General features: G+C 46.9%; 1 protein-coding gene across 1 annotated transcript in view; it reads left to right on the forward strand.

Annotated features, from left to right (window-relative positions):
- Positions 1 to 12,466, forward strand: part of B3GALTL (beta 1,3-galactosyltransferase-like) — a 79,086-nt gene that overhangs the window by 34,352 nt on the left and 32,268 nt on the right. Inside the window, exon 6 of the mRNA XM_006879634.1 lies at positions 6,237 to 6,373. Within this exon, the coding sequence (XP_006879696.1) occupies positions 6,237 to 6,373 (137 nt within the window). The remainder of the gene's footprint in view (positions 1 to 6,236; positions 6,374 to 12,466) is intronic.

The raw sequence follows: 12,466 nt of genomic DNA on the forward strand, positions 1-12,466 counted from the left end.
GTTTCAATGATCTTTAAATCAAAGTTTTGAACCGGTTTGAAATAGCTCAGTCACAATGCGTGGAATAAAAGTAGTGTGTAGCAGCCAGGTCTTTTGTGTGTCAGATTTTGACCCAAGGGTTTATTAATGAAACACAAAGATTATAGCCTTCAGTATGGATTATGTATCAACATAAAGAAAGCAGAAATTCTCACAGCTAGGCCAATCAGCAGCAACATGATAAATGGAGAAGAGACTGAAGTTGTCAAGGTTACCATTTTTCTTAGATGCACAGTTAACACCCATGGAAGCAGCAGTCAAGAAACCAAGGCACAGAACAGCTGTGAGACGTCATCTCCCCCCAGCAATGATAGCAAAGTGCAGCAGAGCAGCAAACAACAGTGCCGGTAAGGTTATGGAGAGACTGGAACCCTTATTCACTGCTCGTGGGAGCGTGAAATGATACAACCACTGTGGAAGGTGGTGTTGTGCTTTCTCAAAAAGTTGGAAAGAGAAATACCATTTGACCCAGCAGTTGCACTACTGGAAATAGACCCTAAAAAAACCAGAGCCATGACTCAAACAGGTGTGTGCACGCCCATGTTTATCGCTGCATCATTCACAATAGCAACGAGCTGGAAGCAACACAAGTGCCCATCAACAAACGAATGGACAGAAAAACGATGGTACATCCACACAATAGAATATTACACAGCTTTGAAAAACATTGGATTCGCAAAGCATCTCACAACATGAGGGAGCCTGGAGAACATTATGTTGAGTGAAATATCTCAGTCACAAAAGGACAAATACTGCATAACACAGCTGTTATAAAATAGAATAGACATGGGGGTGGGGAGAGAATGGGATAAAAGTGGGTAAATAATGAATACTACTGTAGAACAAATGGAGGAAAGAATTGTCTGAAAGGAATCTATGACTAGGTATTATATGCATGACAGCAGTTTGGGACAAGAGGTGAATTCCAGAGTGGGCTGGGGGTGGGGAGGAAACAGTGTAACAGTGAAAAATAACAGTCATCATCAGAGAAGTCAGAGGACTGCATTGGGCAAATCAAATCAGTAACATGTTGAAGAGCAACATTTTTAAAGACCAAAATGCACCTGATCCAAGCCATGGTATTTTCAGTTACTTTATGTGCATGTGAAATTTAGACAGTGAATGAGGAAGGCTAAGGAAGAATTGATACCTTTGAATTATGGTGCTGGCAAATAGTATTGAAGAGACATACCTTGGACTGTCCGAAGAATAAACAAACCTGCTTTGGACCAAGGATGGTGAAACTTTTTGTCACATACTTTGATCCTGTTATCCCTGTAGAAGGACACCGTGCTTGGAAAGTAGAGGGTCACTGAAAGACAGAGAGAGTCCCTCACCGGATGGCTTGCCACAGTGTCTGCAGCAGGGGCTTCGGCACAGCGGGGACAAGAGAGGACAGTGTAAACCGGTCAGGATTCTGTTCTGTTGAGCCCGGGCTCGCTCTGCGTCGGACCTGACACCACAGCGTCTGACAACGTGGCTCTGATTGAACTCAGGCAGGAGCACCCACTCGGGCTGCAGGGCAGACCCACCCCTGTGCTCGAAGCAGGATGCTTGGCTGCCATCTTTGATCAGGACACCCCTGCCCAGTTCCTAACAGAACCAGACCCACTGCACCGAGTCCGTTCTGACTCGCAGCTGCCCACGTGGTTTCCAGTAGACCTGCCTCATCTTTGACCTGCAGAGCGACCAGGAGGTTCAAACCTCCTGCCTCTGAATGAGCAGCCAAATTCATTTGCCGCGCACCCCCAGGGCTCCTCTGTCCCCTTCAGCTTGGGTTGGTCGCCACACTGGGCACTGGTGGGTTCTGTCAATCATGACTCGGCAGTTTCAAACCTAATCTAAATATTGAAAATCACTAGGTTTCAGTGCTGGAAAGAGTCATGGTTCTCCTGAAGCTCTTTATTTCTCGGAAGGTACAGATAGATATAAATTAGATGAGAAGGTTAGAATAAAAAAAGATTCTTTCATGGCAAAGGAAGAATGTGACCTGTGGCGTCCGTCTTCTCCGATGAGGGCCCCAGCATCCGTGTGCTTTGGGTTGTGTTACAGTAACCACCTGATGGGGTGGGAGGTTCCTTTCTGACTTGCAGACTCCGGAGGGTTTTCTGACGGCCTTCTGCAGGGTTCGCCTCACCTCACCGCTTTCATCCCGGGGCTCCAGTTCTGTACTGAAGGTGGGGACTCTGTGCCAGTGTCAGAATAGTGCGGGTGGAGTTCAGACGGGCACTGAACAGCAGGCACAGGGCTGAGGTGACCTGGAGAGGGCCAGGCCCCTTCTTTCTGAACTCAGCTGCCAGAAGAACAAACAAGCCTGTCTGAGAAGCAGCTCAGCCAGAATGGCGTTAGAATTGACGAGGGAGAAACTCGGCCTCACGTATTTTGTCTGACAGGTTGTTAGAAGGAACCAGTCCTTGGAGGAGGACATTGTGCCTGGTCAACTGGAGGGTCAGGGAAAGAGAGGACAGTCCCCAACCAGGTGGACAGACAGAGCGACTGGAGCAGACACAGCAGCCGTGAGGAAGGCCCGCGATGGGGCAGTGTGTCCTGGACGTGGCATTGCTGTGCATGACATTGACTGGACACAGCCAACAACAGCAACAACAACAACAACAACAACATCATCAACAACATCATCAACAACAACATCAACAACATCAAAAACATCATCACCACCAACAACATCAAAAACAACATTAAAAAACAACAACAACAACATGCTACATTTCTTTTGAAAGTCACTCAAACCACTTTGGTTTTCCCCTTCATCTCCTATTTGAAACCTGAAGGGGAGAAAAAGTACAAAGGGAACCTGGCTTTGATTTAAACATGAATAAATGACTTGAAAGCAGTGAATTCTTTAACGTGTTAGCTACATCTGCTTGGAAAGGGGACTAAGACAGTGTGGTTAGGTATTGCCACAATTGCTGTGGTGTTTATTGTCTTTAATTCAGTGCTTTGTTAAATGAAATAATTTTTAGATTGGCTAACGTTTAACAGTTTGAAAACGAGCTATATATGTTCACTGTATTTTTAAAAGATGTTGCATTTTTGGGTTTCTCATAGCCAAAACCTTTTTTTAAAAACCCTCTTAAACCTAAACCCATAGCCCTGAAGGCCAACCTGACTCACAGCAGCCCCGTAGGATAGAATAGAACTGCCCTGCAAGATTTTCAAGAATTGCCAAGAGACAAGCTTATCTGTCTTGGAGAGGGTGAAACCAGGTTGCTCCTTGGAAGAGGCAAGGATTTTGAAGCTCCTTCTCATATACTATGGACATATGGCCAGGAGAGACCAGTCCTTGGAGAAGGACATCATGCTCGGAAGGGTGGAGGGACAGTGCAGGAGAGGAAGACCCTGGATGAGATGGATTGATATACTGACTGTGGCACTGGGGGCAAGTGTGTCAGAGACAGTGAGATTAGCTCAGGATAGGGCAAAGTTTAGAGCTCTTGTGTAGAGTCACTAAGAGTTATAGTCGATTCAATGGCATATAACAACCACCACCACCTTTATAGAAACAGATTGCCACATCTTTCTCTCAAAGAAAGGTCAGTTCAAACTACCAGCCTTGAACTTAGCTGCTCAACGCTCAATGCCCAGAGCTCCTTTTGCTGTCTCCAGGTGAAGACACTTGAACAGAGGCATTAGCACAAAAGAAGTCCTCAAGAATTGATGGAAAACCAATTGACGTATTTCAACAAACAGGTGCAGCCCTGGCCTTGCTCCCTAGGCTATGCCAGGAAATCTGGAAGATGGCTCAATAGAGCATCCCAACAGAAAATGGAAATACTGAATGCATCACAGGCAAGAACAGTCTTGCTGAATATTACCCAGAAATTACCAGTACAGTCCATTGATAGAGAACTGCCAGAAACAAGCTGGGTTTATAAGAGCCCGTGGCACGAGGAGTTATCACTGCTGCTGTCAGATGGATCCTGGCAGAAAGCAGAGAAAGCCATGCCTGTTTATACTTTATTGACTATGTAAGGGCATTTGACTGTGTGGATTATTACATTGAAAAGAGTGGAAAGCTCAGAACACTTAATTGTGCTCCTACAAAATCGATACCTAGACCAAGAAGCTGTTAAGCGAACAGAGCAAGGGGACACTCTGTGGTTTAAAATTAAGAAAGATGCGTGTCAGGGTGTATCCTCCTCCATACCTAGTTAATATGTATGCTTAGCAAATCATTAGAGAAGCTGGAATCTGTGAAGAAGAATGTGGCATCAGGGTCAAAGGCAGACTCATCAACAACCTGTGTTACGCAGATGACACAACCCTGCTTGTTGAAAGTGAGGAAGACCTAAAACACTTGCTGCAGAAGATCAAAGACTGCAGCTTTCAATATGGATTACATCTCAGTATCAAGAAAACAAAAAATCTCACCACTGGACCAATAGGCAACACTATAAAGCTTGAGAAAAGATTGTAAGTTTATCACCTTACTTGGTTCCAGAATCAACACTCTTGAGAACAGTAGTCAAGAAATCAGAAGACATGTTGCATTGGGACAACCTGCTGTAAAGGACCGCTCTAAAGTTCTAAGGAGTAACAGCGTCAGTGTAGAGACTAAGGTGCACCTTGTCTAAGACATAATCTTCAGTTGCTTGCGATGCATCTGGAAGCTGGACAGTGAACGCGGATGACAAAAAGAATGGATGCTTTTGAGCCGTGGTGCTGAAGAACAGTTCTGAATATCTACGGGCTGCTTAAAACACAAGTGTATCTCGGAGATGGGGCAACCAGGATGTTCCTTAGAGACGAGGATGAAGAAGCGTCATCACACGGACACGTTTTAGAAGGAAGCAGTCCGCGGAAAGGGACATCATGCTTAGAAAGGTGGAGGGTCGGTGGACAAGAGGAAGACCCTCGATAAGACGGACAGACACAGTGACGGAACAGTGGGCTCAGGTGCCAGAGATGGTGAGGCTGGCACAGGACAGGGCAGGATTCAGATCTGTTGTGCGGAGGTCACTGCGAGTCGCACTTGATGTGACGGCACCTGAGGGCAGCAACATGGCCCTGGACAACCTACTGGCAGGTAGACAGCCTTGGAGAAAATGAGCAGATCTTTGAACTTGAACACGCAGCCTTGCTCATGACGGTCGTACCTGTTTATTTTGATCTCATGTGGGTTTGCAAGCTAGGACCCAGGGAAGGACCTCTGGTGGCCTAATCTGGAGGGAGTTGCAGTGTTAATTCAAAAGCCAGGCCTCTATTGGTTCGAATCCCTCTCCCACTCCAAGAGAGAAAGATGAACATTCTGTTCCCATGCGATTTACATCGTTGGGAAAACAGTAGTGGGCCTCTTGATGTTGGTGAGCCGAGTTTTGAGGACCTTGGGAGGTATCTGGGGTATGACCATAAACAGACCTGTTCTTAAGGACTGGACCCCACCCTTCTTGCTTTCATGTCCCCACCCGGATCTGGAATGAGACCGTGATGTCAGGAGGAGGGAGGGAGCTGATCCTCAACCCCAGCAGCTCTGTAGAGCAGAGTGGGGTGCCCCAGGGGGTGCCCCTAGGCTGAAATACGACGGAGCAGATGACGAGGCATTTTCCAGTGGAACAGCTGGTGGGTTTGAACTGCTGACCTTCCTGTTAGCAGCTGAAGTGCTGTACGTTCACATGGGCAGGGCTCCTAGAACGTGGGGCATTCAGGCCAAGGCCTGTGCCTTCGTGTCTTCAGTGGGAGACATTTCCATCTCACTCAGGACAGGTGACCCTCCCTCCGGAGGACATTGTCACATCTTTCTCATAGCAGCTGGTGGATTTGAACCACTAACCTTTCAGATCGCAGCCCACTGCTTAGTCGCTGTGCCTCCAGGATTCCTTAATTATCAGCATAATAGTGTTAATTATGTTTTTATTCTGTCTTTGTAAATAATCTCTGCTCATTCTCCATCACCTCGTTTAATAGATTTTAATTAAATTTTGTTTAGTTAAATCTGGTTTAATCCTGTTAAATAAATTTAGTTTAATTAATGAAATCTAGTTTAATTGAATTCTGTTAACTAAATTTATTTTAATTCCTTTAATTAATGAAATCCAGTTGAATTTAGTTCAGTTAATGCAGTTTCATTTAATTAAGCTTAATTGTAGTTCGATAAACTGAGCAGCGTGACGAAGCGTCTTGCTCAGCCTCGCTGAACTTGGACTTGTCAGCGCTGACGTTCTGTTATCTCTGTGCTCCAGGAATGGTTTCTGGGAAAGGCCCTACATGACGAGGAATCAACGATAATTCACCACTACGCCTTCTCAGAAAACCCGGCGGTGTTTAAATACCCGGACTTCGCTGCCGGCTGGGCCCTCAGTCTCCCGCTGGTCAACAAGTAAGAGTTCCTGACACCTTCCCCCTCCCTGCTGTGTGGACAGAGGTTCAGTCCACCGAGAACTGTGGGGAGGGGTCTCAGATGAGTCCTCTGTCCCAGCCGGACGTTCAGTCCACCGAGAGCTGTGGGGACCGGTCTCAGATGAGTCCTGTGTCCCAGGCTGGACGTCAGTCCACCAAGAGCTGGGGGGAGTGGTTTCAGATGAGTCCTTGTTCCCAGATCGGACATTCAGTCCACCAAGAGCTGGGGGGAGCGGTCTCAGATGAATCCTGTGTCCCAGGCAGCGGGACTCGTGTGATGGGAACTGGCAAGCACTCAAGGCCTGAGCGTCCTTGTTTCATTCTGTCGCTGCCACGTCCCCCCAGGTGGCTGGTCCAGTCCTCAGGACTCCTCTTAGTCACCTACAGAATGAGGCAGTTCACAGATCCCGGGACTGTAGGATGCACCCCAGAGCTCTTCAGACCCAGAGCCCCCGCTGGCAAGGCGGTTCCAGCTCACCGGACCCTCCCTCGAGTCCCCACTGCTGTAAATCTTGGTGGACAGAGACTGTCCACGTCTCTCCTGGTGGGTGTGGCAGGTGGGTCTGAACTGCTGGCTTTGCTGTTAGCAGCTCGATACTTTATACACTGTGCTACCAGGTGTGCCTCGAGCAGGTCAGAGGTGGTGAGAATGCCGCGGGACAGGGTGCAGTTCAGATCTGTCCTTCATAGGGTCACCGTGCCTCATCGTCCACTTGATGGCACCTGACAATGACCGCAGCCTGCCACCAGCGCTCCTTGTATGAAAGTAATCATCTCGCAACTCTCCCACGTTAGACAGGGACGATTGTGTGGGGACAGGGAAGAGGAGGAATGGATAGACGGGAACACAAGGCTGCCTGGGAGAAGGGGGGCATCTGACGGATTGTATGGGGCAGGGAAGAGGAAGAATGGGTAGACGGGAACACAAGGCTGCCTGGGAGAAGGGGGGACATCTGACGGATTGTATGGGGCAGGGAAGAGGAAGAATGGGTAGACGGGAACACAAGGCTGCCTGGGAGAAGTGAGGGGGCATCTGAAGAGAATGGACGCTGTTTAGACATTGTGTGTAGGCAGTTAATCTGGAACGAGACCTGCGTTACTAAGTGAATTGGGGGAGGGGGCAGGAAGGAAAATGTGTATCAGCGAATGAATGAAAACCCAGGCTTTCTGTAAAAAAGCTGAGCCGCTCAGGTTGAAGCCACTCAAAAAATGAGTAAAAACAGTTGCAAACATCCGTTAATAATTAGAATGTGAAGTGTGTGAGGTATGAACCTAGGACAATTGGAAGTTGTCAGAAATGCAATGGAATGCATAGAGATTGAGGTCCTGGGCATTACTGAGCGGTGAGGCACGGGTATGGGGCATTCTGAAACCAGCAGTCATACCGTCTATTACGCCAGGGAGGCCAAAGTGAAGAGGAATGGTGTCACATTCATTGTCAAAAGAATATTTCAAGATCTCTCCTTAAGTGAGTGCTGTGATAATAGGGTACTACCCGAACACATACAAGTAAGACCTGTTAACTCAACAGTTACTTAAATATACACATGAACCACTAAAGCCAGAGAAGGAGACATTGAGGACTTCTGCCAACATTTGCAATATGAAATTGATCAAACATGCAATCAAGTTGCCAACTTGAATGCAGACATTGGTAACAATACGGCTGGTATGTCGAAAATAGGACCTTGATGATAAAAATGAGGCTACTGATCGCATAACAGGATCTTGTACAATGAATGAATTATTCATTGCAAATACCTTCTTAAAAAAATTCCTAAATGGTAACTATGCACAGTCCTCACCTGATGGACTAAGCAAGAATCATTTTGAATAAATACATCTGTGAAAAGAGTTTACAGAGAAGGTCAGTGCTGGCAGTCAAAACAAGGCCATGTTTCAAAGGGATATGTGATTAGGAGTTACTGTCATGACAGGAGTCCAGAACGAAGGCTGCACAGTGGAGTGGACTCAGGGAGGGACTGTATAACAATGAAAGAATATTTCTTTTACTTTTCAAAATGAAGGCTGCATAGTAGAGTGGACTTGGAGGGAGGGATTGTATATCAATGAAAGAATTTTTCTTTTACTTTTCAAAGAGAAGAGCAAACTGTGGTGGGGGGAGGTTGGGCAGAGAAAAAAGTGCAACAATGAATGAATGGAAATCCAATGTCTTTGTAAACTTTCATTAAAATTAATTAATTAAAAAAATGCTACAAAAACCCCAACACCCCCCCAAAAAAACACCCCAAAACCAGGCCATGGCTCACTGTGGAAAAGACTGTCAGTTACTCATGTCTAAGTTCAAATGGATGGTAAAAAAAAATGAAAACAAGTTCACAAGAACCAAAAATAGGACCTTGAGTGTATCCAACTGAATTTAGAAGCCGTCTCAAGAACAGATTTGATGGATTGAATGTGAGTGTCCAGAGACCGGCTGACCTGTGGGATGACTTCCAGGACGCCATCCATGCAGAAAGCAAACACAACAAAGCTCATTTCTCTAACAACTGGCAGCATTGGGGACCAGTGGGCACTTCTGCAGTCCTGTAAGGTCATGGTCGCGCCACCTCGAGGCCGGGTTCACGTGGGACACGTATGGCTCCTGAAAGGCCCTTTTCTCCGTGGGACTGCTCTGGAGTGAGTGCGTGTCGGCCTTTGGAGGGAGACGGATGTCCTCTTGTGGAGACCCGCAGCCTCAGGCACACGATGGAGAGTGACCGGAGTGTGGACACCCCCATGGCACTTGGGTCTGGTTTTCTGAGGATGAAAAGTTGATAAAGCAACTGTCATCTTTATATCTTCAGAGACACGAAGGTCATTATCCTTTCTTACCTTACTGTGTACAGTGTCCTGTGTCTAGGCCTTCACATTTTTTTTAAAAAAAATTTTTATTGTGAGAAAAATTTGTATTTAGAATTGGCCATCTGGACTCAGTTTAGATGATCCCAATTTTGTTGACAACATCCAAAGCATCATAGTCAGGAGCAAGTCGAACACAGGCCTTCTTCTCTCCATCAGGCCTAATCAGAGTGTTGACCTTGGCCATGTCAACGTCATAGAGCTTCTTTGACTTGGTGCTTATTGGCCTTGATATCCACCATGAACACAAGTATGTTGTTATCTTCTATTTCCTTCATGGCTGACTCCCTGGTCAGGGGAGATTTGATGATGGCATAGTGGTCAAGCTGGTTTCTCTTGGGGGCGCTCTTCCAGGGGTATCTGGGCTGCCTTCGAAGTCTCAGCATCTTAGGCCGTTGGAAGGTGTGTGACGTGCAGATCTTCTCTTCTTTTGGCTGTGGATGCCCTTCAGGACGCCTTCTTGGCCTTTAACGCCTTTGCTTTGGCCTCAGTTTTGGGAGGGGCAGGGGCTTCCCTCTTTGCTTCCAGTGTCATCTTCATAGAAAGGCTAGGTCTTCACAGTTTATAAAAGACTCTCCAGCTCACTGCCATTGAGTTGGACCAACTCCGAGCTGCTTCTCGGTGGGTTTTCAGAGGCTGTGAATCCCAGGGGCGGAGATTGCCCTTCTTCCTTTGTGGAGCAGCTCCTGGTGTCGAACCACCTGCCTTTGCTTTGTCAGTGTAACTCCTCACCCACTCGGCCCCAGGGGCTCCTGGGTAGCCCATTGTACAGGTGCCCAGGTCCAGGGGCTTCTAGAAGATTGAGTGGTAATCACAAAAGGACCCATGAGCACCGGGAGACAGCGTTACTCTGCAGCTGTTTATGAGGTGACAGAGCTGAGGCTGGTCCCACGGCTGAAGGTAGTCCAATGGAAGGAAGCAGAGAGCCACCAAGGAGAGACCCAGAGCTGTCCGGTCAGGTCCCCGTCATCACAAGCCTGGAGAGTGACGGTGGCGGGATTAACAGGTTCAGTCCTACACTACGCCTTTTTCAACTGAGTGTTCATCAGAGTAGGAGAGACCATCCCAAACCACAGAATCACACGGCCCAGGCAAGTTACGTGAATGTGGGGAGGAGAGTTCAGTTCTCGATAGTCATCTCTGCATCTCCCTCCTCTGAGATTTCCCCCATAGAAAAACTGTCATGGGCAGAATGAGAAAGGAGTGGAAAAGTCAGAAACACAGGGAGTGTGTTGATGGCAACGGCTCAGAAAACAGAGCATGTTTTTTGTTAAGAAGGGAATCGGAGTCATCTGATTAACTGCCCAGCAGGCTTCCAGTCACGGCTGTGTGTCTGTCCCTCCCCACCTGTGGCAGTAAGCCCAGCTGTGAGCTCTTCTGTCTTCAGAGTCACTTACTGTTTTCGTGGTCTGATCATGTTTTGAAGGCACATGCATGAGCCCAAGGCCCAGGTTACCTTGATGCTGTTTATTTATGCAGCAGGTCTCGGTGTCCCAGGACTTGAAGGGCCGAGATCCCAGCCTGCACTGACCTCATGATCTCTGTCCTGCTCAGGCCCAAGTGGCAGCCACTGTGCCAGGCCATCTCTTGGCGGGTCCCCTCCCTTGCTGACCCTCTATCTCTTGCAGTATAATATCTCTCCAAGAAATGGAAGGACTGGGTCCCCCTGAAAATATGCCCCAGGTGAGACCGTTTCACCGTCCTTGCTGTTAAGAAGCACTCTCGTTCACCTGCCCTGAGGTTGGTTGGTTCTTTCGGCAATTCATGACGTACTCGGCTCTTGGCCAGCGCCACAGTTCAGAGGAATTGGTTCTTCGTCTGTCATGCATATTCAGTGTCTGTCGTGCATATTCAGTGCCCACCTTCAGATACCTAGGAAGAACGGGAAAGATCCTGACTTGGGTCAGGCTCACCTCAGTCTTTAAACTGGCTCTTTAGCACTTTTCAGAAGTTCTTGACAGCAGACTTCCCCCGTGCAATGCAGCTTTTGGTTTCTGGAACTGCTGCTACTCAGGGGGTTTTGATTTGGGTTCCAAATAAGAAATCATTGACAACTTCAGTCTTTTCTCCATTTATTGGAATGTTGCCTAGTGTTCCAGTGGGGAGAATTCTGTTTCCTTGATGTTGAGATGTAACCCATATGGAAGGCTATGCTCTTTGATCTTCTGTAGTAAGGACTTCAAGTCTTCTCCACTTCCAGTAACCAAGGTTGTATCATCAGGATAATAACGCAGGTTGTTGATGTGTCCTCCTCTGATCCGGATGCTAGATTCCTCTTCACAGAGTCCAGTTTCTAAAATGATCTGCTCAGCGTACGACTGAATAGGTGTGGAGAAGGAATACAGCCCTGCCGCACACTTTCTCTGACTGTGAATCCTGTGGTGGCCCCTAGTTCTCAGAGTCAGCTTCTTGGTCCTTGAATAGGTTTCAGATGAGCATAATTAAGTGTTCTAGGAGTCTTGTTATTCTCAACGTTGGCCATAATTTGTTATGATCCACACAGTCAAATGCCTTTATGTAATTGACGGAACACAAAGAGACATCGCTCTGGTATTTTCTGCTTTCAGCGGGGTGCACCTGACCTCAGCACTGATTTCCCTCGTGCTGTGACCTCTTCTGAAATTCTGCGGTTGATGTTCTGTCCCAGCTGGTTTCGAATCATCCTCAGCAAGATTTTTTTCCCCCGCTTTCATGTGATATTAATGAAATGATGCAATAATTCTCACAATCTGTTAGGTCACCTTTCTTGAGGCTGAGAACAGTTGTGAATCTCTTCCAGCCAGTTGACCAGGTGCTGTCTTCCATGTTTGATGGTAGGGATTAATGAGCACAGGTGGGGTTTCATGTTCCCTGAAACACCCCAGCTGTGGTTCCGTCAGTTCCTGGGGTTTAGCTTTTGCCAACACCTTCTTCAGTGCAGCTTGAAATTCTTCCTTCACTGCCACTTTTTTTTGTTTGTTTTAAAAGATTACTCCTTTATTTTTTAACAGGAGGTCTCTTCTAAATCTGCTTTTAGGAATCTGATTTTCAAATAGACTTCTAAAAATCTGAAGAGAAGTTTAAAAATTTAAATTTGCTTTTTGTCCTAAGAAAGGGCTACTACTTTCTTGGAATGTAAACTGAAAGGAGCCAATTTTTTTTGTGTGTGGGTGGTTTTTTTTTGGTTTTTTGATTTTTGTTTTTGTTTTTGTGGGGGTGAGTGGGTGGGGAG

The sequence above is a fragment of the Elephantulus edwardii genome, unplaced genomic scaffold (genome assembly GCF_000299155.1).
Source record: "Elephantulus edwardii isolate Elephantulus edwardi_28Jun2011 unplaced genomic scaffold, EleEdw1.0 scaffold00004, whole genome shotgun sequence".
NCBI lineage: Eukaryota > Metazoa > Chordata > Mammalia > Macroscelidea > Macroscelididae > Elephantulus > Elephantulus edwardii.